Below are 27657 nucleotides of genomic sequence, written 5' to 3' on the forward strand. Positions count from 1 at the left end.
TATCTAACTCCCTTTTGAATATATCTAATGAACTGGCCTCAACAAATTTCTGCGGCAGGGAATTCCACCCTCTGAGTGAAGAAGTTTCTCCTCATCTCGGTCCTAAATGGCTTACCCCTTATTCTTAGACTGTGACCCCTGATTCTGAAACTTCCCAGCAACGGGAACATTCTTCTTGCCTCTAACCTGTCTAATCCCGTCAGAATTTTATATGTTTCTATGAGATTCCCTCTCATTCTTCTAAACTCCAGTGGATAAAAGCCTAGCTGATCCAGTCTCTCCTCATATGCCAGTCCTGCCATCCCAGGAATCAATCTGGTGAACCTTCGCTGCACTCCCTCAATAGCAAGAACGTCCTTCCTCAGATTAGGGGACCAAAACTGAACACAATATTCCTGGTGTGGCCTCACCAAGGCTCTGTACAACTGCAGTAAGATCTCCCTGCTCCTATACTCAAATCCTCTAGCTATGAAGACCAACATGCCATTTGCCTTCTTCACCGCCTGCTGTACCTGCATGCCAAACTTCAATGATTGATGTACCATGACCCCCAGGTCCTGTTGCACCTCCCATTTTCCTAATCTGTCACCATTCAGATAATATTCTGCCTTCGTGTTTTTGCCACCAAAGTGGATAACCTCACATTTATCCACATTATACTGCATCTGCCATGCATTTTCCCACTCACCTAACCTGTCCAAGTCACTCTGCAGTCTCTTAGCATCCTCCTCACAGCTCACACTGCCACCCAGCTTAGTGTCATCTGCAAACTTGGAGATATTACATTCAGTTCCTTCGTCTAAATCATTGATGTATATTGTAAATAGCTGGGGTCCCAGCACTGAACCCTGCGGCACCCCACTGGTCACTGCCTGCCATTCTGAAAAGGACCCGTTTATTCCGACTCTCTGCTTCCTGTCTGCCAACCAGTTCTCTATCCACGTCAGTACATTACCCCCAATACCATGTGCTTTAATTTTGCACATTAATCTCTTGTGTGAGTCCTTGTCAAAAGCCTTTTGAAAGTCCAAATGCACCACATCCACTGGTTCTCCCTTGTCCACTCTATTAGTTACATCCTCAAAAAATTCTAGAAGATTTGTCAAGCACGATTTCCTTTTCATAAATCCATGCTGACTTGGACCGATCCTGTCACCACTTTCCAAATGCGCTGCTATTTCATCTTTAATAATTGATTCCAATATTTTCTCCACTACCGATGTCAGGCTAACTGGTCTATAATTCCCCGTTTTCTCTCTCCCTCCTTTTTTAAAAAGTGGTGTTACATTAGCTACCCTCCAGTCCATAGGAACTGATCCAGAGTCAATAGAATGTTGGAAAATGATCACCAATGCATCCACTATTTCTAGGGCCACTTCCTTAAATATTCTGGGATGCAGCCTATCAAGCCTGGGGATTTATCGGCCTTCAATCCCATCAATTTCCTTAACACAATTTCCTGACTAAAAATGATTTCCTTCAGTTCCTTCTTTTCACTAGATCCTCGAACCCCTAGTATTTCCAGAAGGTTATTTGTGTCTTCCTTAGTGAAGACAGATCCAAAGTATTTGTTCAATTGATCTGCCATTTCTTTGTTCCCTGTGTGTGGATTTTTTTAACGTGTGGTGGCCGTTGCACACCAGCCACCACATGGGCTTGACAGAGCTAGGTCTTGGTCCAGTGGCAAGGATTACCCAAGACAACTGGTGACCTGCTCTGCTGCACGGAACTAGTGTGCACACATATCGCAGTGTGAGTTGGCTCGTGCTGCCCCGGGCCCTCGCCTCTTCTGGCCCCATCACATCCCTCCAGTCTCTCGCCACTCCTGCTGTATCAGCCCACGCTCCAATCACCGACCTGGACTTGATGATGTCACTCTTCCTGCACCAGCTCACGCTACTCCGTATAGTGGCCTGCCTCCACGCTACTTCCTAGCTGCCGCTCGCTGCTCCTTTTATGGCCCCGACCTGCCGCTGGTGTTCTCACGCAGGTCGGGGCCTCCACACTGCTCCCGGGCCACCACACCTTCAGGGCTATGGGCCAAGAGCTGGAAAGTGGGATTAGGCTGGATCGCTCTTTTTTGGCCGGCACGGACACAATGGGTCGAATGGCCTCTTTCTGTGCCGTAAATTTCTATAATTCTATAATGCTCCTGTGAAGTTCCTTGTGATGTTTTACTATGTTAAAGTGCCAAATAAATGAAAGTTGTTGTTGGTGGTCTGTGATGGTCCAATTCAAAGATATTATTGCCTTTGTTGTGGTACAGATATAAGGGACAAAAGTGATTCCAAATATCGGAAATGAAAGTTACGAGAAAAGGTTAAAGAGGTTGACCTTATTTTCTTTGAAAGAGAGACTTCAAGTGACATAAATTGAAGAGTTCAAGATTATAAAGAAAACTGACAAACCATTTACTATCCAGATAAATTATTTACTGTGGTAAAGTGTGTAAATATGAAGGACCCATGTTAAAAGTTGGGTTGAGATGTATTAAATATGATGGACTTGTTGGTCATAAAAAGGCTGATGTTTTAACTTATTCATTCCTGCCAACACTGTTCACTTGATGAACAGTGGAACTAGACTGACTAGTCAACAAGTCAATAGTTAGAATTTACAACTTCATGTAGAGGAGCTGAGAGGTGCATGTAGGAAGTCTTCCTGTGGGACTGCCTCTGGCTGTAAAGCATCTTTGCAAACAGCAGTCACTCTACTGTGTTGGCAAGGTTCATGATCTTTAGTAACATTAGAAAGTATGCACTGTCCTGCATTTTCCACACTATTTTTAACCAACGTGTTTACACAGCCTCTTCTTTTGATCACAGCTGAGCTCCATTCCTCTATTTGTTTCGTTCTAGGTTGGCTGCAAAGCTATCATGGTATTCTTCCACTATTTCATCATTGCCAACTTCTACTGGCTGTTAGTGGAAGGGTTGTACCTGCACACACTCCTCATGGTCTTTTTCTCTGAAAATAAGTACTTTGTTCTCTTCATGCTGATTGGCTGGGGTAAGCTTTTTTTTTGGATATTTGAAAACGTTTTTAACAGATTTCAGATTAAATCCGTCTGAACTTATTTTGACTTTAATAGACTGGATATTTTTTGCAGGTATCCCAATGCTCTTCGCAATTATTTGGACTATTATGAGAATCTACTTGGAAGACATTAAGTGAGTATGAATAGTATTAGAGAAAAAAAACCTTTGATTAATGAGTTTTCTAGTTGAACTATTTCACCAGCATAAAACCTTTGTTTGGTTTGTGCAGAATGCTTCTCCCTATTTTTTTGATTTTCTATCTTCTGGGGATATTATCTGGTATATTTCTCCATTTTTTGGGTCGTTTTTTTATCATCTTTTCTTCATCCGCCAGCTCTGACACCTGGAGATAAGGGGGTGGTAAGGAGCAGGGGCTGCTGGTACACAATTTCTCCCAGACAAATGTCACAGCCCCTTGTAGCTGGCCTCCGAGAGAAAGAAAGTGTTGCATTTATATAGCACCTTTCACGACCATCCGGACATCCCAAAGTGCTTTACTGCCAATGTAGTACTTTTCAAAGTGTAGTCACTGTTGTAATGTAGGAAACACACCAGCAAATTTGCACACAGCAAGCTCCCACAAACAGCAAATAGATAATGACCAGATATTGTTTTTTTGAGATGTTGGTTGAGGGATAAATATTGGCCAGGACACCATGGAGAACTTCTTTGAAATAGTACTGTGGGATCTTTTATATTCGCCTGAGAGTGTGGACAGGCCTCTGTTTAACCTCTCATCTGAAAGACACCTCTGAAAGTGCAGTACACTCTCTGCACTGGACTGTCAGCCTAGATTTGACGGTTTTAACCTTACTCAATGTGCAGAAACCCGGGCAGTTAAAATCAACCTGGCTCTTTCTTGTCAGAAAGCAGCCAATTTTAGCCTCCTCTCCTGAGCAGGAAACAAGGACATGTGCCCGGAGCCAATGTTGGCTTTACATATGCATGTTGCAGCCCAATTCATTGAGACCAAACATAATTGAGACCAGACTGTAATTTTAACTCAGGCTGAGCTGGGAATCCACCTGGAGTTAAAATCGAGGCCTTTCTGGTGTGCTCGACCCACAACCTTCTGACACAGAGACGAGTGTGCTACCACTAAGGCAGAGCCGAGCACTATTCCTCGGTTAGTTTTGTTCTAGGTTGGCTGTAAAACTATCTTGGCATTCTTCCAGTTCTTCATCGTGACCCTCTAGTCCTTAGAGGCACTAGGCTTTCCATAAGCGGCTTTACCCTCTGAGGGTGGGGAAGCGAGTGGGAAAACCAAAGCCTCTGCTCAGCACTCACTCAGTGCGCCCATGTTGGGAACTGACAGAAGGAGACTTGAAATAAAAACAGAAAATGCTGGGAATACTCAGCCGGTCAGGCAGCGTCTGTGGAGCGAGAAACAGAGTTAACGTTTCAGGTCTGTGACCGGTCTTCAGAACTGGAAAAAGTTAGAGATGTAACAGGTTTTAAGGAAGTGCAAAAGTAGCAAAAGGGGGGGAGAGAAGGAAAGAACAAAAGGGAAGGTCTGTGATAGGATGGAGGGCAGGAGAGATTAAATGACAAAGGACACTGTAATGTATTTGCTTTATGGGTTCTTTGCTTAAGAATTCATAGCAACACAGTGATATTAAGAACTAGTTGATTTATTAGCAAAGGTTTAACAATCACACTACATATTACCAGTTCATCCACCAGGCTTACAACCTCATCGTGGATTCCCTGAACCCAACTGACTGGGGATTTATTAAGTTTTGTGACTATCACGTGACTGGCTAGGCCACTCCCAACTCAGCAGCTCTACAAATCCACAAATCTCATCAGGTGCATACATTACAGAGCGACTGCTGCCAACGAACTGGAAGTAGTTACGCATGCGCAGATCCTGTGTGTTTTTGTTGTCGCCGGATTTCCCAAAATGAGGAATAAAGAAACGGATTTGGGAAAATGATATGAGTCTTTAATTTTATTTGCATATCTTTATAATAAAATTATTTCCAACAAGGGAAAAAAAATCACTAAAATAACAAGAATGTTTATCGAACCAATCCGATGGGAATGTTTTAACATTCGTTTCTCTGTGTTTCTTGCCGGTGTTTATTCTCAAATCGGAGTCTCCACAAAATTACAAATCGTAACTGTAAAGATGGAAAGTATTACAAATAATTAATAGAGATATTTCACGGCCATGTTCTTGCGGGGAAAAACGCAATCATCATCATCATAGGCAGTCCCTTGGAATCGAGGAAGACTTGTTTCCACTCCCAAAGCGAGTTCTCTGGTGGCTGAACAGTCCAATACGAGAGCCACAGACCCTATCACAGGTGGGACAGACATTCGTCGAGGGAAGGGGTGGGTGGAGCTGGTTTGCCGTGCGCTCCTTCCGCTGTCTGCGCTTGACCTCTTCATGTTCTTTGAGTTGAGACTCGAAGAGCTCAACGCCCTCCCGGATGCACTTTCTCCACCTCGGGCGGTCTTCGGCCAGGGTCTCCCAGATGTCAGTGGTGATGTCGCACTTTACCAGGGAGGTTTTGAGGGTGTCCTTGAAACGCTTCCGCTGCCCGCCTTTGGCTCATTTATCATGAAGGAGCTCTGCATAAAGCATTGGCTTCGGGAGTCTCGTATCTGGCATGCGTAGTATGTGGCATGCCCAGCGAAGCTGATCGAGTGTGGTCAGTGCTTCAATACTGGGGATGTTAGCCTGGTCGAGGACACTGATGTTGGTGCACCTGTCCTCCCAAGGGATCTGCAGGATCTTGCGACGACATCGTGGGTAATATATCTCCAGCGACTTGAGGTGCCTTCTATGCCTCAGATCCATACAGGAGGGCGGGTATTACTACAGCCCTGTAGACAATGAGCTTGGTGGTAGATTTGAGGGCCAGGTCTTTAAACACTCTTTTCCTCAGATGGCCGAAGGCTGCACTGGAGGCAATGTTGAATCTCCGCATCAATGTCTGCCTTTGTTGATAAGAGGCTCCCGAGATATGGGAAATGGTCCACGTTGTCGAGGGCCGCGCCGTGGATCTTGATGATTGGAGGGCAGTGCTGTGCGGCGGGGACAGGCTGGTGGAGGACCTTTGTCTTACGGATGTTAAGCGTAAGGCCCATGCTTTCATATGCCTCAGTGAATACATTGACTATGTCCTGGAGTTCAGCCTCAGAATATGCGCAGACGCAGGCATCGTCTGCGTACGGCAGCTCAACGACAGAGGTTGGGGTGGTCTTGGACCTGGCCTGGAGGCAGCAAACAGCTTCCCACTGGTTCTGTAGTTTAGTTCCACTCCTGTGGGGACTCTTTTAAATAACAAGCTAATCCAATGAGAATGTTTTAATATTCTATTTGGGCAAATAAGAGTTGGTGTTTACACAGACCCCCGCCCCCGTCTGTTGTGAACGTTATTTTTTAAGTTTGAGAATGTTATTTTTTAAGTTTGAAAATGTTATTTTTTAAATTTGGGACCTTCCAATAGCTTCCAGTTTGTTGGCAGGAATCACTCCGAATGACAAAAGGGATGATGGTGCAAGGCAAAAGGGGGATAATGGGACAAGTAAAGAAACAAAAGATGAGTCTAGAGGAGCTGAAAGTGACAAAAGCAGAATGATTACCAGCACCTGCTGTCCAAGAAATGGGAGCTGTGGTTACAATCGGAAATTGCTGAACTCGGCGTTGAGTCCGGGAGGCTGTAAAGTGCCTCATCAAAAGATGAGGTGCTGTTCCTCGGGCTTCCATTGAGCTTGAACCTTTTTCTGTTTGTCAAATGATGAAATGCCAGCCAATGAACAATCAAGTGAATTAAGTTAAATAATGCCATCTATCTATTGTATATCAAATGTTTGAGACTATCCCTCATACTTTAGGCTGAACACTTCAAAGTCTGCGAATTGCTAAAGAGAAAGGCCAGGAATTTCATGCCAAGGTCAATGGCAGGTTATTAGAACTTGACGGGAGTAACGCGCCGATTGCCCCGAGGCCGGAGGTTTTTAGGCCCGTGACAATCTGCAAGCAGTTTGCACGGCAGTAATTGAACACTGTGTCGGCTGTAAATAAGCTTGTGCTTATTTACAGCCATTCGTGACCATTTTAAACACGGCTTAGCAGCAGTATAATATATTGCTGTGTGCATTACACGGTGTAACGGCTGCTGTCATTATAAAACAGCGCAAGACCCAACTGACTGCGAGTGTCACAACGGCTAGTCCGTTAGTTAGAATAAAAAGGTTAAAAAAAATCAGCCAGTAATCTCACACAACGCAAAGTCGGGTGAGGCCTGCTGGTAATTTGGTACCATAATAGGTCATCCTGTCTGCTAAGATAGGAATGCTGTTTTTACATTTTTTATTAGCTATTACAGCCATGATGCACGGAGCCAATCTAAAAACATTTCTATTCCGACTGTTACCTTAGCTCGAAAATTCTCTGACAGTTGGATTCATTTTTGCTTCCATTAATTTGCCAGATGTCATTCATGTAGGTGGCAGCTGGCATCATTGCCAATAGCAACACTTGCACGGAAATACGAACGTGGACTGGTGGACACTAATAGTGATCATTTTCAGGCTTCACTAAGAATAAACAGTTTCACAGATACTGTAACTAAATGCCATCGTAAAAACTTTGCAGTAACTTTTACATCAGCCACACCTAAATGAAGAGCCAAAGGCAACATTGCTAAAAGTATCAGGCACGAGAGGAGATAAATCAAGACGCAGTAGTTAGAGGATGTCAAGTAGGTTTTAAACCCAACATCTGTCTGGGCAGAGGATACCTTCATCTCCTCTCTTAGCTTGATTCGAACTGAGGTCCCAGAGGCGAAACCTCAACTTGATGCTTTTAGGGACGGGGTTGGGGGTTAATTTTCACATTCACTGGCTGGGCCGTGATCCAACAGAGGGGATCGTCCATGCGTTTACGGTGCAAACTACCCCCAGGGGTTTCTGGACTGATGAAACGGATAAACAAAGTAATGAGCCAAAAATTGCGGTTGGAGGCTTCCTGCGGGCAGACAGCTCCAACCAAATTTTTTTTTACGAAAGTACCTGGTGTCCTGGAGGAATGAACACTTGCGCTTCGAGGCCTAGATGCGCAGCCCAGCAGAGAGGCTCACGTATTCCAGGAGTGTATGCGCATCCTGGGATCACATGGGCCTGGACCATCAATCGCAATGTAGTATTCTCATTCACAGTAATAGGAGCTCTGAGCTCCCATTACTATCAATGAGAATACCCCAAAAATCAAATAAAACACAAACATAAATTTTAAAAAATATTTCACTTTTTAAAAATTAATAGAAATTGCATTAAATGAAAAGTTTTAGAGAAAAAAAATTTTTTGAATTTAAAAAAAAATGTTTTAATAGTGTTACTTTCATAGACAGGTTTCTTAATATAACATTAAGTAATAACATTTATTTTTTCTACATATTAAAATTCTTAAATCGGTAAAAGCAGGCCTTACCAGGTGTAAGAGTTTGAAGAACATTCGCTGGGCAAGAGTTGGGCAAATAGCCCAAATCTCTGCCCACAATGGCCTTTCTCCCGGGGATGCGTGCGATCTGTTTTGACAGAACGCAAGTGCCGGGTTCAGGCGCATGTGCTTCCGTGCCTAAACCTGGAACCTGCGGGGCCTCTTCCGGCGCGTGCGCACATCGTACGCACCCAGAGAGGCTGCAATTTCAGGGCCATTATGTTGGCTTTTCAGGTGGGCAATGTGTATAGCTTTGATTCGTAAGAAATTCTATAGTTTATCTTTTTGCATAACTTTATAGCTTGGCTGAGGCACTAGAAAGTTTCGTGATTTTTCTCTTAGTTTGAGAGCCATCAGCAAATCATAATGGGGGAGGGGGATGAGGGGAAGGGAGGGAGAGGATCAGGGTTGACTTCCGCCCAAATCAGAAGTGAAGTCAGCAGAGGTGAGGTGAGAGTGACTGTTCTTGACATCAAGACAGCATTTGACCAAGTGTAGCATCAAGGATGCCTAGTAAAATTGAAGTCATTGGGAATCAGGGGGAAAACTCTCCACTGGCTGGAGTCATACCGAACACAAAGGAAGATGGTTGTGGTTATTGAAGGTCAATCATCTCAGCCCCAGGACATCACTGCAGGAGTTCCTCAGGGCAATGTCCTAGGCCCAACCATCTTCAGCTGCTTCATCAATGACCTTCCCGCCATCATAAGATCAGAAGTGGGGATGTTCATTGATAATTGCACAGTGTTCAATTCCATTCTCAACTCCTCAGATAATGAAGCAGTCCATGCTCGCATGCAGCAAGACCTGGACGACATTCAAGCTTGGGCTGATAAGTGGCAAGTAACATTCGCGCCACACAAGTGTCAGGCAATGGCCATTTCTAACAAGTGAGAGTCTAACCACCTCCCCTCAATATTCAAAGGCATTACCATCGTCAGCATCCTGGGAGTCACCATTGATCAGAGACTTAACTGGAACAGCCACACAAATACTGTGGCAACAACAGCAGGCCAGAGGCTGGGTATTCTGCAGCAAGTGTCTCACTTCCTGACTCCCCAAAGCCTTTTCACCATCTACACCATCTACAAAGCACAAGTCAAGTGTGTGATGGAATACTCTCTACTTGCCTGGATGAATGCAGCTCCAACACACTTATGAAGCTCGACACCATCCAGGACAAAGCAGCCCACTTGATTGGCACCCCATCCACCATCTTAAACATTCACTCCCTCCACCACTGGCACACAGTGGCTGCAGTGTGCACTATCTACAAGATGCACTGCAGCATCTCGTCAAGGCTTCTTTGGCAGCAACTCCCAAACCCGCGACCTCTACCACCTAGAAGGACAAAGGCGGCAGGCACATGGGAACACCATCACCTGCAACTTCCCCTGCAAGTTACACGCCATCCTGCCTTGGAAATATATCGGCCGTTCCTTCATCGTCGCTGTGTCAAAATCCTGGAACGCCCTCCCTAACAGCACTGTGGGAGTACCTTCACCACAAGGACTGCATCGGTTCAAGAAGGTGGCTCAAAATCACCTTCTCAAGGGAAATTAGTGATGGGCAATAAATGCTGGCCTTGCCAGCGACGCCCACATCCTGTGAATAAATAAAAAAGAGCTGCTGTGCTGCCCGCCTGAAACCCTTGTCAGGAGGCCCGAACCAGGTTTTGGCCTCGTTTGAACATGGGAGTGCAGGAATCCGGCCAGCTCCGACAATGAGCAGACCAGCAGCTCTTGCCTCGGGAGGAGGCGGGGTAAGGGAGCCGGTCACAGAGTGGAGCGAGCGTGGGCTCCAGTAATTTTGTGGAGCCACTTGCCCCACAAAACAAAAATGAGTTTGCGGGCCCTTTGGTGTCCCTTTTAAGGACCTTTGGTTAAGATGCTCAACACTTGGTACAAATGGGCGGAGTGTGAACAGTGCTCTCTGCCCATTTGTACTTCAATGGTGTAGGACCCCAATTTGTACATTTAACCAGCCTCCCGTCTAGTACAGGTGGACATGCTGTTTGCCCCTTTACAGGGCCGCTTGAAAATTGCAACATGCAGGCCTTGGGCATTCATGGGGCGGCCAAGGTGTCCCCTCCAACCTACAATTGTCAACTGATGATTGCCCATTTTCCAGGCCAGAAGCAGGCAGCCGGCAGTTGTAAATGGGCCTCGGGTATCTCTGGCACATATTAATGGCAAACTTACAATAACCTTGCTGGCTGCATTGCTGAAAAGAAGTTATTTGCTTTCTAAATCAAATGAGGTAGATACTAAAATGACATCCTATGTAACTGTAAGCTATCCCTCCTTGTCCTTCTCGACCTGCCTGCAGCCTTTGACATGGTTTACCACTTCATCCTCCTCCAACTCTACCGTCCTCCAGCTGGGTGGAACTGCACTTGCCTGGCTCCATTCTTATTTATCTAGTCTTGGCCAGAGACCCACCTGCAATGGCTGTTGTTCTCACTCCTGTACCATTACCTCCAGAGTCACCCAAGGATCTATCCTTGATCCCCTCCTATTTCTCATCTACATACCGCCCCTCAGGTTTCCACATGTATGCTGACAACTCCAAGCTCTACCTCGCCACGAACTCTCTCAATGCCCCCACTGTCGCTGATTTGTTATGCTGCTTGTCTGACATCCAGTCCTGGATGAGCAGCAATTTCCTCCGACTAAATATTGTGACGACCTAAGCCATTATCTTCGGTCCCCCGAACAAGTTCCGTTCCCTAGCCGCCGACTCCTCACTCTCCCTGACCACTATCCCGAGGCTGAAGCAGACTGTTCTCAATCTTGGTGTCCTATTTGACTCCGAGATGAGCTTCCGACCACATATTCACTCCTTCACCAAGACCGCCTGCATCCACCCCCGTAACATCGCCCGTCTCCACCTCATCTGCTGCTGAAATCCTCATCCATTCTTACTTCTAGACTTGACTATTCCAATGCTCTCCTGGCCTGCTTTCGATTTTGAAATTCTCAACCTTGTTTTCAAATCCCTCCATGGCCTCACCTCTCCCTATCTCTGTAATCTCCTCCAGCCCTACAACATTGAAACATAGAAAATAGGTGCAGGAGTAGGCCATTCGGCCCTTCGAGCCTGCACCGCCATTCAATAAGATCACGGCTAATCATTCACCACAGTACCCCTTTCCTGCTTTCTCTCCATATCGCTTGATCCCTTTAGCCGTAAGGGCCATATCTATCTCCCTCTTGAATATATCCAATGAATTGGCAACAACAATTCTCTGCGGCAGGGAATTCCACAGGTAAACAACTCTCTGAGTGAAGAAGTTTCTCCTCATCTCAGTTCTAAATGGCTTACCCCTTATCCTTAGACTATGTCCCCTGGTTCTGGACTTCCCCAACATCGGGAACATTCTTCCTGCATCTAACCTGTCCCGTCCCGTCAGAATCTGAGATATCTGTGCTGATCCAATTCTGGCCACTTGAGCATACCCATTGGTGGCCGTGCTTACAGCTGCAAAGGCACTAAGCTCTGAAATTCTCACCTGAACCATTCTTTCCTCCTTTAAGATGCTCCTTAAAACCTACCTCCTCTGCCCTAATACCTCCTTTTACATAAGAACATAAGAATTAGGAAAAGGAGTAGGCCATCTAGCCCCTCGAGCCTGCTCCGCCATTCAACAAGATCATGCCTGATCTGGCCGTGGACTCAGCTCCACTTACCCGCCCGCTCCCCGTAACCCTTAATTCCCTTATTGATTAAAAATCTATCTATCTGTGATTTGAATACATTCAATAAGCTAGCCTCAACTGCTTCCTTGGGCAGAGAATTCCACAGATTCACAACCTTCTGGGAGAAGAAATTCTTTCTCAACTCGGTTTTAAATTGGCTCCCCCGTATTTTGAGGCTGTGCCCCCTAGTTCTAGTCTCCCCGACCAGTGGAAACAACCTCTCTGCCTCTATCTTGTCTATCCCTTTCATTATTTTAAGATCACCCCTCATCCTTCTGAACTCCAACGAGTAAAGACCCAGTCTGCTCAATCTATCATCATAAGGTAACCCTCTCATCTCCGGAATCAGCCTAGTGAATCGTCTCCATACCTCCTCCAAAGCCAGTATATCCTTCCTTAAGTAAGGTGACCAAAACTGCACGCAGTACTCCAGGTGCGGCCTCACTAATACCTTATACAGTTGCAGCAGGACCTCCCTGCTTTTGTACTCCATCCCTCTTGCAATGAAGGCCAACATTCCATTCACCTTCCTGATTACCTGCTGCACCTGCAAACTAACTTTTTGGGATTCATGCACAAGGAGAGCTGCCTGTCTTTTACAGGGAACTCATCAGGGTCTGGAACAAAGTCTCCACCAAGCGCAGCTCTCCGCCAGCTGGAGTGGCGGCCGTCCTGCAGGAACCGCTGCTCGGGAATCCGTACCTCCACGGCCGAGGTTTTATGTGGCGGTCGGAAGAGAGGGCTGTGGCTGGTGAGGTGACCAGGGTCAGGGACCTGCTCGATGGCGGAGGAGCGGGCTGGATGGCGCCAGACACGCTGGCGCGGTGCCTTAATTCTGCCAACGTCCGCCACGCGGCCGATGCCATCGAGTCGCTAAAAACAGCTCTGGGCCCTGACTCCGTTAGGTGCATCGAGGAGGCTCAAGCACGTGGGGAGATCCCGTCCGAACTGACCCCCGTCCGGACGGAATTCCTCATCGGCGCCAAACCCCGGAACCTCCCTCGGGGGCCGGCGCCTCACAACTTGAGCCGCCTCGGGGAAATCCCCTCCGTGCCTTTCAGTTCCGCGCGGAGGGGTTTCCTGTACGGGCTGCTCCTGCACACCCTCAACTTTGCCATCCTCGCCGGCCGTCCGGACACGCCATGGCGTACCATCTTGCCGTCCGGAGGAGGCGGGGGTCCCCGATGGAGGGCACTCTACGCAGGGGTCCTCCCACTATTCATCGGGGACTTGGCCTGGAGGGTGGTGCACGGAGCAGTGCCGTGCAACAAATTTTTAAGCCGGTTCACGGACTCCCAGGCCGCCTGCAATTTCTGCGGTCTGGAAGAGTCCGTGTTCCATGTTTTTATGGAATGCACAAGGTTGCAGCCCCTGTTTTATTATTTGAAGGGGCTGCTCCTGAAATTCTGGCTGCACTTCAGTCCCACTCTCCTGATCTTTGGGCACCCTGTGCGGAGGGGAGCGGGTAGGTCCGAAGGCCTCCTCGTAGGACTGCTCCTGGGCACGGCCAAGGGTGCCATCAGCCGGTCCAGGCAGCGGGCGGTCGAGGGGGTCGTTCAACCTGACTGCCTGCCTCTCTTCCGCTCTTACATCCGGTCCAGGGTGTCCTTGGAGATGGAGCACGCGGTGTCCACCGGTACGCTCGCGGCCTTCCGCGAGAGGTGGGCACCGGAGGGACTGGAGTGCATCATCACGCCCGGCAACCAAATTTTAATTTGATTTTATGTTTTAAAGTTTAATTTGTTTTAATTGCCGGTGCTTTTAGTGTCCCCTTCCCTTTTATAGGGGGCACCGGAGAAATTGTGACTTTAGTGCCCAAAAAAAAAAAGGGAAAAAAAGGGCCTTGTAAATGTCTGGTGTGTCACCCAGGTCGGGTGGCACAGTTTAATGTTTATGTTTTGCAGGTAGACTCTAAAAGAGTTTCATGCACAAGGACCCCCAGGTCCCTCTGCACCGCAGCATGTTGTAATTTCTCCCCATTCAAGTAATATTCCCTTTTACTGTTTTTTTTGCAAGGTGGATGACCTCACATTTTCCGACATTGTATTCCATCTGCCAAACCTTAGCCCATTCGCTTAACCTATCTCAATCTCTTTGCAGCCTCTCTGTGTCCTCTACACAACCCGCTTTCCCACTAATCTTTGTGTCATCTGCAAATTTTGTTACACTACACTCTGTCCCCTCTTCCAGGTCATCTATGTATATTGTAAACAGTTGTGGTACACCACTAACCACCGATTTCCAATACGAAATGGACCTATTTATCCCGACTCTCTGCTCTCTGCTTTCTGCTTTCTGTTAGCCAGCCAATTCTCGATCCATGCTAATACATTTCCTCTGACTCCGCGTACCTTTATCTTCTGCAGTAACCAGTGGCTCGGTGTCAGATTTTAGTTGATAAGACTCGTGTGAAGTACTTTGGGATCTTTTATTACAGTAAAGGCGCTATATAAATGCAAGTTATTGTTATTGTTGTTGGGGCCCGTAACTAATGAGGCCAAATCTGCACTTGCAAGGCTCAGTGCTGGTTAAAGTTGTTTAAGTTGTGCATTCCTTTTGTCTTTATCACTGCAGGAAACCATTCGAAGCAGCCCATTCTAAGTAACTGAGAAGAATTACTTTCCTTTTAGCTTAAAAAACAAAACTGAAAATGCTGGAAATATTCTGGTCAGGCAACATCTGTGGAGACAGCAGACAAGTTAATATTTCGGGTGTGGGAATCTGACGATATTACCGATCAATAGTATTTTAAAAAGGAACAGATGAAGGGGGAGGGGAAGAAACCCCATAAACATCAAATACAAGAAAAGAAATGCAGGAAATGGCAGAAATGATTAGCATAAGACCATAGGAGGCATACTTAGAGAAATTATAGAAATACAAGATGTATACGAGACACACATAGGTCCCGATTTTAACTCCAGGTGGATTCCCCGCTCAGGCATTGAGTTAAAATTACAGTCAGGTCTCAATAATGTCTCTGGGCCGCAACATGCATTGTAAAGAAGGACCCTGTTGGCTCCAGGCGTGGGTCCTTGCTGCTTGCTCAGGAGGAGAACAGGTTAAATTGGCAGATGTTGCAGTCATGGCAGTTTTCAGACAGGTGAGAGCCAGGGTGATGTTAACTGCCCACCTGCCAGGTTTCTGCTGAGCGAGTAGGGTTAAAGTGTGTACATAGTTAAAGGTGTAGAGGGGGGGCAGGAATACAGGAACAGAAGTAGTCCCCTGAGCCGGTTCGAGCCATTCAGATAAATCTTGACTGATCTGTAGTTTTATTCCATTTATATGCCTTTGCTTCATATCCCTTGATACCCTTACTCAAGAAATATCTATTGATCTCAGCCTTGAAAATTGATCCAAGATCCAACCCTTTTTGGAGAAGCGGTTTCCAGATTTCCACGACACTTTGTGTGAAAAAGTGCTTCCTGATTTCTGCTTCTGGAGTCCCCTACCTGAGGAAATAGTTTCTCTGTATCTAGCCTATCAAATCCCTTTATCAGTTAGACCACCCACAACTTCTCCTCAGAATGTAACTATCAGTGTAGATAAAGGGGAAGCAGTAATATATTTGTATTTCCAAAAGACATTCGAAGGTGCTACGTAAAAGGTTGCTACACAAGATAAGAGGTCATGGGGTTGGGGTAATATATTAGCATGGTTAAGGATTGGTTAACGGGCAGCAAACAGAAAGTAGGGATAAACGAGTCATTTTCAGATTGGTTGGCTGTAATTAGTGAGGTGCCGCAAGGATTAGTGCTGGGGCCTCAGCTACTTACAATCTACATTAATGACTTGGATGTAGGGACCGAATGCAATGTATCCAAGTTTGCTGATGATACAACGCTAGGTGGCAAAGTAAGTTGTGAGGAGGACACAAGAGCCTGCAAAGGGATGTAGACAGGCTAAGTGAGTGGACAATAAGATGGTAGATGGAGTATAATGTGAGGAACTGTGAGGTTATTCATTTTGGTAGGAAAAATAGAAAACTAGAAAATGTTTTAAATGTTGAGAAACTTTTAAATGTTGCTGTTCTGTGAGATTTAATTGTCCTCGTACAGGAAACACAAAGTTAGCATGCAGGTACAGCAAGCAATTAAGAAGGCAAATGGCATGTTGGCCTTTATTACAAGGGGTTTGGAGTTGGGGTTGGAGTATAAGAGTAAGGAAGTCTTCACTACGATTGTTAAGGGCTTTGGCGAGACCACACCTGGAGTACTGTGCATATGCTGATAATACAAAGATGGGTGGGAAAGCAAATTGTGAGGAGGACACAAAAAATCTGCAAAGGGATATAGGGCTAGAACCTCTACTTTTGTGCTTATCGCCCAAAAATGAGCATTATTTCTGGCGTGGGCGTTAAAAAAGGGTTTTCAGATCGCCGGCTTCTCGCCCATTCTCAAAACACCTAGTTTCCATTTTTGAAAATGGGCGATACTGCGAGCGGTATCAAATGGGCGGTAGCGTAAATTCTTTTTGACCTTCTGCTGTAAAGTGTGGCCGTCCTTAGCAACGGCATGACAACACTCAATTCCCGCTATTCAGGAGGTCTAGGGTCCTCATGACATGCGCAGGAGAGGAGACAGAGAGGGAGCTCAGAGGCACTGAAAGTGTGTGTGGCTGTGGTGTGTGCTTGTCTGGCTGTTGTGGGAGGCAGTAGCAAATGTACCAGTAGCAAAAAGCCTACTAAGCACCAAGAACATAGTTGGCACCGAGTTTTTGTCCAATAATTAAGATATAACATTGAAGGGATGGAGGAGGCCCTGGAGCTGGTAGCCAGGAACACTGGTGGAAGAGGGCTCCCAGTGGTCCCGGAGCGTGGCGCTGCACCCCAAGGTGCCGCACCCCCATTGCCAACCACACGAGAGCCAGCAGCAACATCTTGCTTCTGGCTTAGAGCACGTTCCCAGCTCGGGACCATCCTCTCCCATATCCATCCAAGTGCTTCAGCCGTCACCCCACGCCCCCCCCCCCCCACACCTCTCCCATGAAGCATTACCTGAGGACCTATGAAGCATCGCATGAGGACCTCCTCAGCCAGGCGGCTTGGAGTCAGTCAGGGAAGGGAAGGGGTAGAGTTGGGGAGAAGAAGCGGGGGGGGGGGGGGGCGGGAGAAGGGTTGGTTTGTACAGAAATACTGATGATTTCAGACTAATGTTCGGTTTAAATGTTTTTTATTTAACAAAACCTTGTTGCGCCTTGGCTCAGATAGCTGCACCATTACACACTGGTGATTCCTTAACAACAAAGGGTATAATCATACTTAACTTCAATCAACTTAAACTTTAACTCTCACCAAGATGATGTACACCACTGATGTATGACCTGCACATCCAGCAGTGTGTCAGCCTTGTAAATATCAGCAACGTTCCTTCAGGCAAAGCAATCATTGATGAGCTTCTGACGTAAGGCTCTTGCAGCTATCATGCCACCATGGGTCCTTTCATGCGGTCTACAGGGGGGCGGGGGCATGGTTTCAGCATCAGCCTGATTGTCTGGCCCGAGGTCAGCGTCCCTCTCCTCGTCCTCCTCTTCCTCTCTCTGGTGAGGAGGACTGTCAGGCGTATCAGGCAATTCTTGTCCCCTTCTGATAGCCAAATTGTGTAGGATGGAGCACACCACCACAAATTGAGCTACCTGCTCAGGGTGGTATTGAAGCTCGCCTCCTGAGTGGTCCAGGCATCTAAAGCGCTCCTTCAGCACTCTAATGGTTTTCTCCACGATATTCAAAGTTGCTCTGTGGTTCTTGTTGTATCGCCTCTTGGCCTCAGTGTGGGTGTCAAGCAGGGGGGTCATCAGCCAGGTGGCAAGGCCATATCCTTTGTCACCAAGCATCCAGCATTGACCTTGTGGCTGATTGTTAAACAAGTCAAATACAGTGCTCTCACGCAGGATGTGAGCATCACTGATGCTGCCCAGAAATTGAGCATTCACTGCCAGTATCATTTGCTGGTGGTAGACAACCAGTTGACTATTCAGGGAGTGGAATCCCTTGCGGTTCCTGAAAACCTCTGCATCCTGAAAAGGTGCCCACATCGCGATGTGCGTACAGTCTATTGCTCCCTGCACCTTGGGGAAGTTTGCAATTCTGGAGAATCCTAGAGCCCTCTCACTCTGTGCCTCCCTGGTCATAGGGAAGCTGATCAAGTCACTCCTGTGTGCGTACAGGACTTCATTGACCTGTCTAATGCAGCGATGTGTGGCATGCTGAGAAAGTCTGCAGATGTCTCCAGCTGTGGCCTGAAAAGAACCCGAGGCATAGAACGACAGTGCTGCGGTGACTTTGACCTCGACGGACCGTGCAGTACTGATGGTTCTGGCAGGCTGCACATCTCCCCTTATCAGCTGGCATACCTCAGTGATAACCTCTTTGTGGAAGCGCAGTCTCTGAAAGCAGGTGGTGTCAGGCAAGTCGAGATAAGAATGTTTCTCCTTGTACTTGCGGGGGGTGTAACGTCTGGTCCTCCTCATCTGTCTGTCACGTCTTACATTGGGCACATAATGCAGTGGAGCGTACCTTCGGCGATGTCGAGCCTGCTGCATGTATTTGGTTACCAAGAGAGGGCGAGAAAGGACAGGCCCCATTACAGTAGCTCTCTGTTTTCCACCGATTGCTCACAAACAAGGAATGTTCCGACGAAGACACCGCTTCAATTCCAATCGGTCACAGTATGGTCAAGGTGTTTTCACAGATGTTCACATCAACTCCAACGACCTGCAGAGTACATCTGAACTCCGCCAAGGTTGAAGCACAGCAGCTTTTTAAAGGGCGCGACATGTGATCTACAACATGGCGTCCATAACGCTGTGATTAGTTCCGGTTAGTTCCACTTTATGTGGGTGGTTTTTTGGGCAAGCGATATTGTGGGCGATATGTGTGCGAGGTGGTGAAATTGACGCTGGGCGATCTCATGGCCGCTAGTTTCGGTAAATATGCGCTTTACGACAAAAAAAAGTGAGCGGGCGTTAATATTGCATCTCGGCGTTAAATCCGTGCTGAAAGTAACGTTGGACGATATTATGGGGGTTGAATTCGCCCATTCTGCTGAATCTGCCCCAAAAAAGTGGGCGGCCGGTAATATTTTTTCCCGGCGTGAAGCACATGGGGAAAGTAAAGTTCGGCGATCAGTTTCCGAAAAATGCCCGCCAGTTTCCATTTTGTGCCATATATGGGCGTTATACGTCATTTCAGTGGTAAAAAAAGTGGAGGTTCTTGCCCATAGACAGGCTAAGTGAGTGGGCAAACATTTGGCAGATGGAGTATAATGTGGGAAAGTGTGAGGTTATCTACTTTGGCAGGAAAATTTAAAAAGCTAATTATTATTTATTATTTAAATGGGGAGAAATTACAAAATGCTGCAGTACAGAGGGACCTGGGGGTCCTTGTGCACAAAACACAAAAAGTCAGTACGCAGATACAGCACCTAATCAGGAAGGCAAATGGAATGTTGGCCTTTATTGCAAGGGGGATAGAGTATAAAAGCAGGGAAGTCCTGCTACAACTGTACAGGGTATTGGTGAGACCACACCTAGAGTACTGCAAATAGTTTTGGTCTTCTTATTTAAGGAAGGATATACTTGCATTGGAGGCAGTTCAGAGAAGGTTCACTCGTTTGATTCTTGAGATGAAAGGATTGGCTTATGAAGAAAGGTTGAGCAGGTTGGGCCTATACTCATTGGAGTTTAGAAGAATGAGAGGTGATCTTATTGAAACATATAAGATACTGAGAGGGCTCGACAAGGTAGATGCAGAGAGGATGTTTCCACTCACGGGGGAATCTACAACTAGGGGGCATAGTTTAAGAATAAGGGGTTGCCCATTTAGAACTGAGACGAGGAGGAACTTCTTCTCTCACAGGGTCGTAAATCTGTGGAATTTTCGGTCCCAGAGAGCTGTGGAGGCTGGGTCATTGAATATATTTAAGGTGGAGATAGACAGATTTTTGAATGAAAAGGGAGTAAAGGGTTATGGGGAGTGGGCAGGGAAGTGAAACTGAGCCCAAGATCAGATCAGCCGTAATCTTAGATCTTATTAAATGGCGGAGCAGGCTCGAGAGGCCAAATGGTCTACTTCTGCAAAGGGATTTCTTATGTTCATTCAAATCAATGAAGTGGAAATCGGGCGGGTTCTATAACAGACGGGTGATCCGCTCTGCCAGATTGACACCCATTGGGTGAAGATGACAATTTACCCAGATGTCTGAAACATTCACGAGCTCCTATTACAGCGCGCATTCAAAATATTCATTATGGATGAAGTTTTCATGAAAGATCTTTCAAATGACATATTCATTGCGATTGTGAGAGTTGGCTCAGGGGGTGTTAGGCGAACGTTAATTGTCAAAGTTATGACAAACGGTTATCTTGTAAATCTAACTGTTTTGAGTTATACAGTAGTTCATTACTATCCAAATTACATGTTCTTCTTTGAATTTAGCTGCTGGGATACTAATGACCTCAACATTCCATGGTGGACAGTCAATGGACCAATCGTAGCATCTATCATAGTAAGTGATGAATAAAGGTCTGCACCTCTCCAAACAGGAATATCTTTAATGGATTCTGACCTCCAAGTGTGTGTTTTTGATTGTTCTATGGGCTTGCTAATCAATATGACTACTAATCTTTAAAATACAGTCACCAACTATCTTAAGTATAGTGGCATTATGTGTAATGAATAAAGAATTACTCAAAAAAGTGTTAGCACCATGCTTTCACCGCCTAGGTTTCGTGACACAACGTGTCAGGAACATGCTGGTGTTGGGCATGCATTGCTGTGAATGTACCCCAGATCAGAAGAACGCAAATGCTGAGGATTTGAACTCTCAACCCCGTTCCTCGTGCAGTTCGAATGTTATCAATTTATATCATCTCCTGAGAGAATGTTCCGCAAAATTTCTTCCTCACTTCCAAAGGTGACTGAGTGAGACTCAACACAGAACCCGACCCCTGAATTATTCAGCTCTGTTGAACTGCTTTCCACAGATGGCAATGCTCTAATCGCAACCAGTGTTCCATCAAATTTATTTTTGGGTGCATGGTCCCTTTAACGGCATGCCTGACTATTCAAAATTTTGTGTGACCATTGATTGGACTGCATGGGACCTTCAGATAGCTGCACAACTGTTGGCCACACAGTGTATCGGGAACATTGGTTTCAACAGAACAAAAGCCATCCAGTTCCATAGATCACTTGATCAAGAATGTTTATACCAATCCTTATAATCTACTATGGCATTCCTCCAGCTTGTTTTCAAAGGGATTAACCATAACATTAATTGCTTTTGTAGACAATCTGTTCTACATATCCAAAACTGTGTGGGCTAACAAATCTTGCTATTTTCGCTCGAGGCTTGTTTCTCATTCACAGATATTTAAATAAACTTGCTGATTTATAGAACAGATGAGAATACATGAATAATGATTTTAAGAGAGGGGTGATCTATGCCTATTCTTTTCTTTCTGAGGTCATTCTGTGAGTATTTCTGGATAGAAAAAGTGAAAATCATGTGTACAATTTAGAAAATAAAGAGGATTGAAATCAGCTGTGGCTCAGTGGGTATTACTCTCACCTCTGAGTCAAGAAAGTTATGGGTTCAAATCGAATTCTATGAGATTGGAGCACATAATCTAGGCTGACACTCCAGTTTCAGGTGGACTTAAAAGATCCTGTGGCACGATTTGAAGAAGAGCAGGGGAATTCACCTGCCGTCCTGGCCAATATTTATCCCTCAGCCAACACCTAAAATAGATTGGGGGTTACTTTGGTGTAAGGCTGCAAACAGGCGTTAACTAGGTGCTGGGCAAATAAGACATGCCTGTTTGAAAGTCTGGTTTTAGCCAGTAATTATGAGGCTAATTAATTACCATGATTTAAACGTGCTTGGAGGCACTAAAACAGGCACCTGGGGGTACAAATTGCCCCCACCCCGTTTCGATGGTTTTTACCACAGCTGCGGTTCAGGTCGACTCTTTCGCGAAATTCCGCTCTTTGTTTTTTTTTGCTTTGATCTGGAAGTCGGTGTAAATGGGGGCATTGACTACACCTGAGTGGCAAAGGCACGGCAGTGACAGCAACTGAGGGGAGGAAGTTCGGGGCGGTGCAGAGTTACCGTCGCGATGACGTCATCACGGTGCCGCATCACCATGACTCTCCCCTTCACTTTAAATGGGCAGCCCCTTATTCTAAGATTATACCCCCTAGTTCCAGTCTCCCTTATCGGTGGAAACATCCTCTCTGCATCCACCTTGTCACGCCCACTCATAATCTTATACATTTCGATAAGATCACCTCTCATTTTTCACTTAAAGTGAAGAGCCTTCGCGATTTTTAAACTTCGGCCCACTGGGCCATCAGGGAGAGTTTCGGCCAGGTCGGCGGCCTGGTACTCAAGAGACGGCGCTAGACAGCCTGTTGGTGGCCCGGCTGAACCCGGGAGCATAAATGTCGGGCCCACATTGCAGTCGGCCGACAAAAAAAACATGGCAGCGATAGTGCATCCTCCCCTTTAAAGGAAGCCGCATCGCCGCTGCAGAAGACCAAAGCCTCAGTTGACCAAGGAAAAAGCTTGTTTTGGCACCGGCGGGCGGGCCGAAGATTTTCCAAGGAGAATGTAGCCGCCGGGGTGTTAGATCGGCGGTACGCACGGTGATGACGTGCTTTATACCGATCGGCGGCAGCGGAGCGGTAAGGGGGGGGAATCGGGGCACCACTGGGAAAAGTCAGGAGGACAATTGGGCTAGCAGCTGCCATTCCACCAAAAGTCGGTGGCCATTCCACTCCGCAGCGTGGCCGCCGATTTGCGGTGGTAACAGGCCTTAAGGAAAGAGGCAGTTTTGGCCCCCGGCAGGCTTAGCTCTCAAGATCATCGTCATTGCACTTGCATTGCAATTTTTCACAATTGTGAAATAAATCCAGTGACACGCTGATTGGGATGCCACATCATGTGTTTAAAGTGGGACGGACGTATGAAGCTCCCAAAGTTTCTCTATAGCAGTTTCTGGAATGAACCTGAACATCAATAAAGTGAGGACATTCATAGACAGCGATACACTTAGCAGGCTGCAGCTGTGTGGCGATAACGTTCAGTATTACACTTTAGCTAGCTTTGGTGACTGTTGTTGCCAAACAGAAACATGAATAGTTAACTCATTAAATCTGTGCTTCTAGCTTCTTTCAAGTAAATTCCAAGCCTACAACCTGTTTACATTACACTAGGTTCCATAAGAACATAAGAGCATAAGAAATAGGAGGAGGAGTAGGCCATATGGCCCCTTTAGCCTTCTCTGCCATTTAATACCATCATGGCTGATCCGATCATGGACTCAGGTGCACTTCCCTGCCCTCTCCCCATAACCTCTTAATCCCTTATCGGTTAAGAAGCTGTCTATCTCTGTCTTACATTTATTCAATGTCCTGGCTTCCACAGCTCTCTGAGGCAGCGAGTTCCACAGATTTACAAACCTCTGAGAGAAGAAATTCCTCCTCATCTCAGTTTTAAATGGACGGCCCCTTATTCTAAGATTATACACTCTAGTTCTAGTCTCCCCTATCAGTGGAAACATCCTCTCTGCATCCACCTTGTCAACCCCCCTCATAATCTTATACGTTTCGATAAGATCACCTCTCATTCTTCTGAATTCCAATGAGTAGAGGTCCAACCTCCTCAACCTTTCCTCATAAGTCAACCTCCTCATAACTGGAATCAACCTAGTGAACCTTCTCTGAACTGCCTCCAAAGCAAGTATATCCTTTCATAAATATGGAAACCAAAACTGTATGCAGTATTCCAGGTGTGGCCTCACCAATACCCTGTATAACTGTAGCAAGGCTTCCCTGCTTTTATACTCCATCCCCTTTGCAATAAAGGCCAAGATTCCATTGGCATTCCTGATCACTTACTGTACCTGCATATTAACCTTTTGTGTTTCATGCACAAGTACCCCCGGGTCCCGCTGTACTGCAGCACTTTGCAATTTTTCTCCATTTAAATAATAACTTGTTCTTTGATTTTTTTCTGCCAAAGCGCATGACCTCACACTTTCCAACATTATACTCCATCTGTCAAATTTTTGCCCACTCACTTAACCTGTCAATGCCCTTCTGCAGATTTCTTGTGTCCTCCTCACACATTGCTTTTCCTCCCATCTTTGTATCGTCAGCAAAATTGGCTACGTTACACTCTGTCCTTTCTTCCAAGTCGTTAATATAGATTGTAAATAGTTGGGATCCCAGCACTGATCTCTGCGGCACCCCACTGGTTACTGATTGCCAACCCGAGAATGAACCATTTATCCTGACTCTCTGTTTTCTGTTAGTTAGCCAATCATCTATCCATGTTAATATGTTACCCCAACCCCGTGAACTTTTATCTTGTGCAGTAACCTTTTATGTGGCACCTTGTCAAAAGCCTTTTGGAAGTCGAAATACACATCCACTGGTTCCCCTTTATCCACCCTGTTCGTTACACCCTCAAAGAATTCCAGCAAATTTGTCAAACATGACTTCCCCTTCATAAATCCATGCTGACTTTGCCTGACCGAATTATGCTTTTCCAAATATCCTGCTACCGCTTCTTTAATAATGGACTCCAACAATTTCCCAACCACAGATGTTAGGCTAACTGGTCTATAGTTTCCTGCTTTTTGTCTGCCTCCTTTTTTAAATAGGGGCGTTATTTTTGCAGTTTTCCAATCTACTGGGACTTCCCCAGAATCCAGGGAATTTTGGTAAATTACAACCAACGCATCCACTATCCTTGCCACTACTTTTCTTAAGACTCTAGGATGCAAGCCATCAGGTCCAGGGGATTTATCTGCCTTTAGTCCCATTATCTTACTGAGTACCACCTCCTTAGTGATTGTGATTGTGTTAAGTTCCTCCCCCTCTATAGCCCCTTGACTATCCACTGTTGGGATATTGTTTGTGTCCTCTACCGTAAAGACTGATACAAAATATTTGTTTAGAGTTTCTGCCATCTCCATGTTCCCCATTACTAATTCCCCGGTCTCATCCTCTAAGGGACCAACATTTACTTTAGCCACTCTTTTCCTTTTTACATACCTGTAGAAACTCTTGCAATTTTTTTTATATTTCGTGCCAATTTACTTTCATAGTCTATCTTCCCTTTCTTAATCATTTTTTTAGTCATTCTTTGCTGGATTTTAAAAGCTTCCCAATCAATCTTCTGTTCTCCCACTAATTTTGACTACTTTGTATCCCCTTGTTTTTAATTGGACACTGTCCTTTATTTCTTTAGTTAGCCACGGATGGCTTTCTTTTCTTTTACACCTTTTCTCCTCACTGGAATATATTTTTCTTGAGAGTTGTGAAATATCTCCTTAAATGTACGCCATGATATGTTCATTTGCTTTTTAACTCTATTCATTACTGTGTTAAGTGGAATGGTTTATGTTACTATTGCCAAAATAAACCGTTCTAAAGCTGCAAAGAAATGGCTATAGGATAGATTGACGGCCAAATGGTTACTGGTGGAGCAAACCTTCAAAGAAGGGAAACAACTTGCTTTCCGAGCGCTTTGCCAAATCAAAGCAACGCTCCGATCGGTCTGAGCAGCTTAGTTTTACTGATGGAATCTGCTGCACCTTTATCCCTGATGGCAGTTCTGTGCCCTGCAGCACTCAGTGGAGGCTGAGTATGGCACCAAAGGGAGGGACAATGGCCAAGGGAGGACCTAGCACCTGCCCTGCTTTAGTGCCCCTTTATGTTCAAAGCAGAATCAGTGAAAACGCAAAGAGACAGTCAGACCAAGTGAGGCATAGGGGGTAATTTTAACCACAAAAAAACAGATGGGATGGGGTCGGGTGAGATATTCAAAGTTTTAAAATCTCAAAACCAACCTCAAGCCGCCTCCAGCCACGCATTCACCAGGATTAATAATTGTCTCTTAAAGTATGTGCACATGAGTCTTAGAAAATTCCTTTTTACCAGTATTACACCAGTTACTTATTCAGCAACAAGTATAGACTGTGGAACTAACTCAGTCGGCACTAGGGTTGTTAAATTAAGAGAAACAACTGGAGGCAACTAATATATTTTCCCTGCTTTAACATTGCACGTAGAAAGATTAAAATCCTAGAAGTTAAATTAGATGCTTATTTTTCAAGCATTATGTAAATGATAATTTTCTTGACTTCCTTCTCATTTTAACTTTTTCTCATTTACCTGATAATGGTTTGTTTATAGTGGGGAGGAGTAAACAAACCTAAGTTTAGATTTCTGGCTCATTTTGATCTGAGCTGTCTCCAGTTCATTAACCTCGACCCAAGGTTCCCAACCAATGTAGCTGCTGAGGTACAGTCTATGACCCCAGTAAGACTTTGGCTGGGTGGCAAGTTTTTTTCCTTCATCTTTTCTTTGGTGGATTTTCAGGGTAAGAGGGGTTTGGATGGAGTACATAGGGAGCAACTGTTTCCACTGCAGGAGGGTCAGTAACCAGAGGACACAGATTTTTACTGTTCGCTGCTCACGATGCGGTCTCCTCTACATTGGGAAGACCAAATGCAGAACATCTCCATTCAGTCTGTAAGCATGACCCCGAGCTTCCGATCGCCTGTCGCTTTAATTCTCCGCTCCACTCCCACTCTGATCTCTCCATCCTTGGCATCTTAGAAACATAGAAAATAGGTGCAGGAGTAGGCCATTCGGCCCTTTGAGCCTGCACCACCATTCAATAAGATCACGGCTGATCATTCACCTCAGTACCCCTTCCCTGCTTTCTCTCCATACCCCTTGATCCCTTTAGCCGCAAGGGTCATATCTAACTCCCTCTTGAATATATCCAATGAACTGGTATCAACAATTCTCTGCGGTAGGGAATTCCACAGGTTAACAACTCTCTGAGTGAAGAAGTTTCTCCTCATCTCAGGCCTAAATGGCTTACCCCTTATCCTTAGATTTTGTCCTCTGGTTCTGGACTTCCCCAACATCGGGAACATTCTTGCTGCATCTAACCTGTCCAGTCCCGTCAGAATTTTATATGTTTCTATGAGATCCCCTCTCATCCTTCTAAACTCCAGTGAATACAGGCCCAGTCGATCCAGTCTCTCCTCATATGTCAGTACTGCCATCCCGGGAATCAGTCTGGTGAACCTTCGCTGCACTCCCTCAATTGCACTGTTCCAACGAAGCTCAACATAAGCTCAAGGAACAGCATTTCATCTTTTGTTCAGGCACTTTACAGCATTCTAGACTCAACATCGAGTTCAACAATTTCAGACCACAACCACTAACTTACAGCCCCAAGCACTCTAAGAGAGTGGAGGGCTGAGGAATTGCGCAGAAATCAGCGGTGAAAAGCAATCAGAAGGCCCCAGACTTGCGCGAGGAATAAAGTTTGCCCTACCTGACCACTACTGCCGTTAAATATCGCTCCCCAAGCAGCCAGCCGAGGTGACCACACCTCCTGTGTATGCTGTTGTTGATGGCCAGCGATGCAGCAGCGGGTGGGAC

General features: G+C 45.8%; 1 protein-coding gene across 1 annotated transcript in view; it reads left to right on the forward strand.

The window, feature by feature from the left end:
* Positions 1–27657, forward strand: part of vipr2 (vasoactive intestinal peptide receptor 2) — a gene marked incomplete at its 5' end in the record, with an annotated part of 192328 nt that overhangs the window by 149430 nt on the left and 15241 nt on the right. The window contains 3 exon segments of the mRNA XM_070880248.1: positions 2859–3009; positions 3110–3170; positions 20623–20692. Coding sequence (XP_070736349.1) covers positions 2859–3009; positions 3110–3170; positions 20623–20692 — 282 coding nt within the window.

Source organism: Pristiophorus japonicus, chromosome 5 (genome assembly GCF_044704955.1).
Source record: "Pristiophorus japonicus isolate sPriJap1 chromosome 5, sPriJap1.hap1, whole genome shotgun sequence".
NCBI classification, from domain to species: Eukaryota; Metazoa; Chordata; class Chondrichthyes; family Pristiophoridae; genus Pristiophorus; species Pristiophorus japonicus.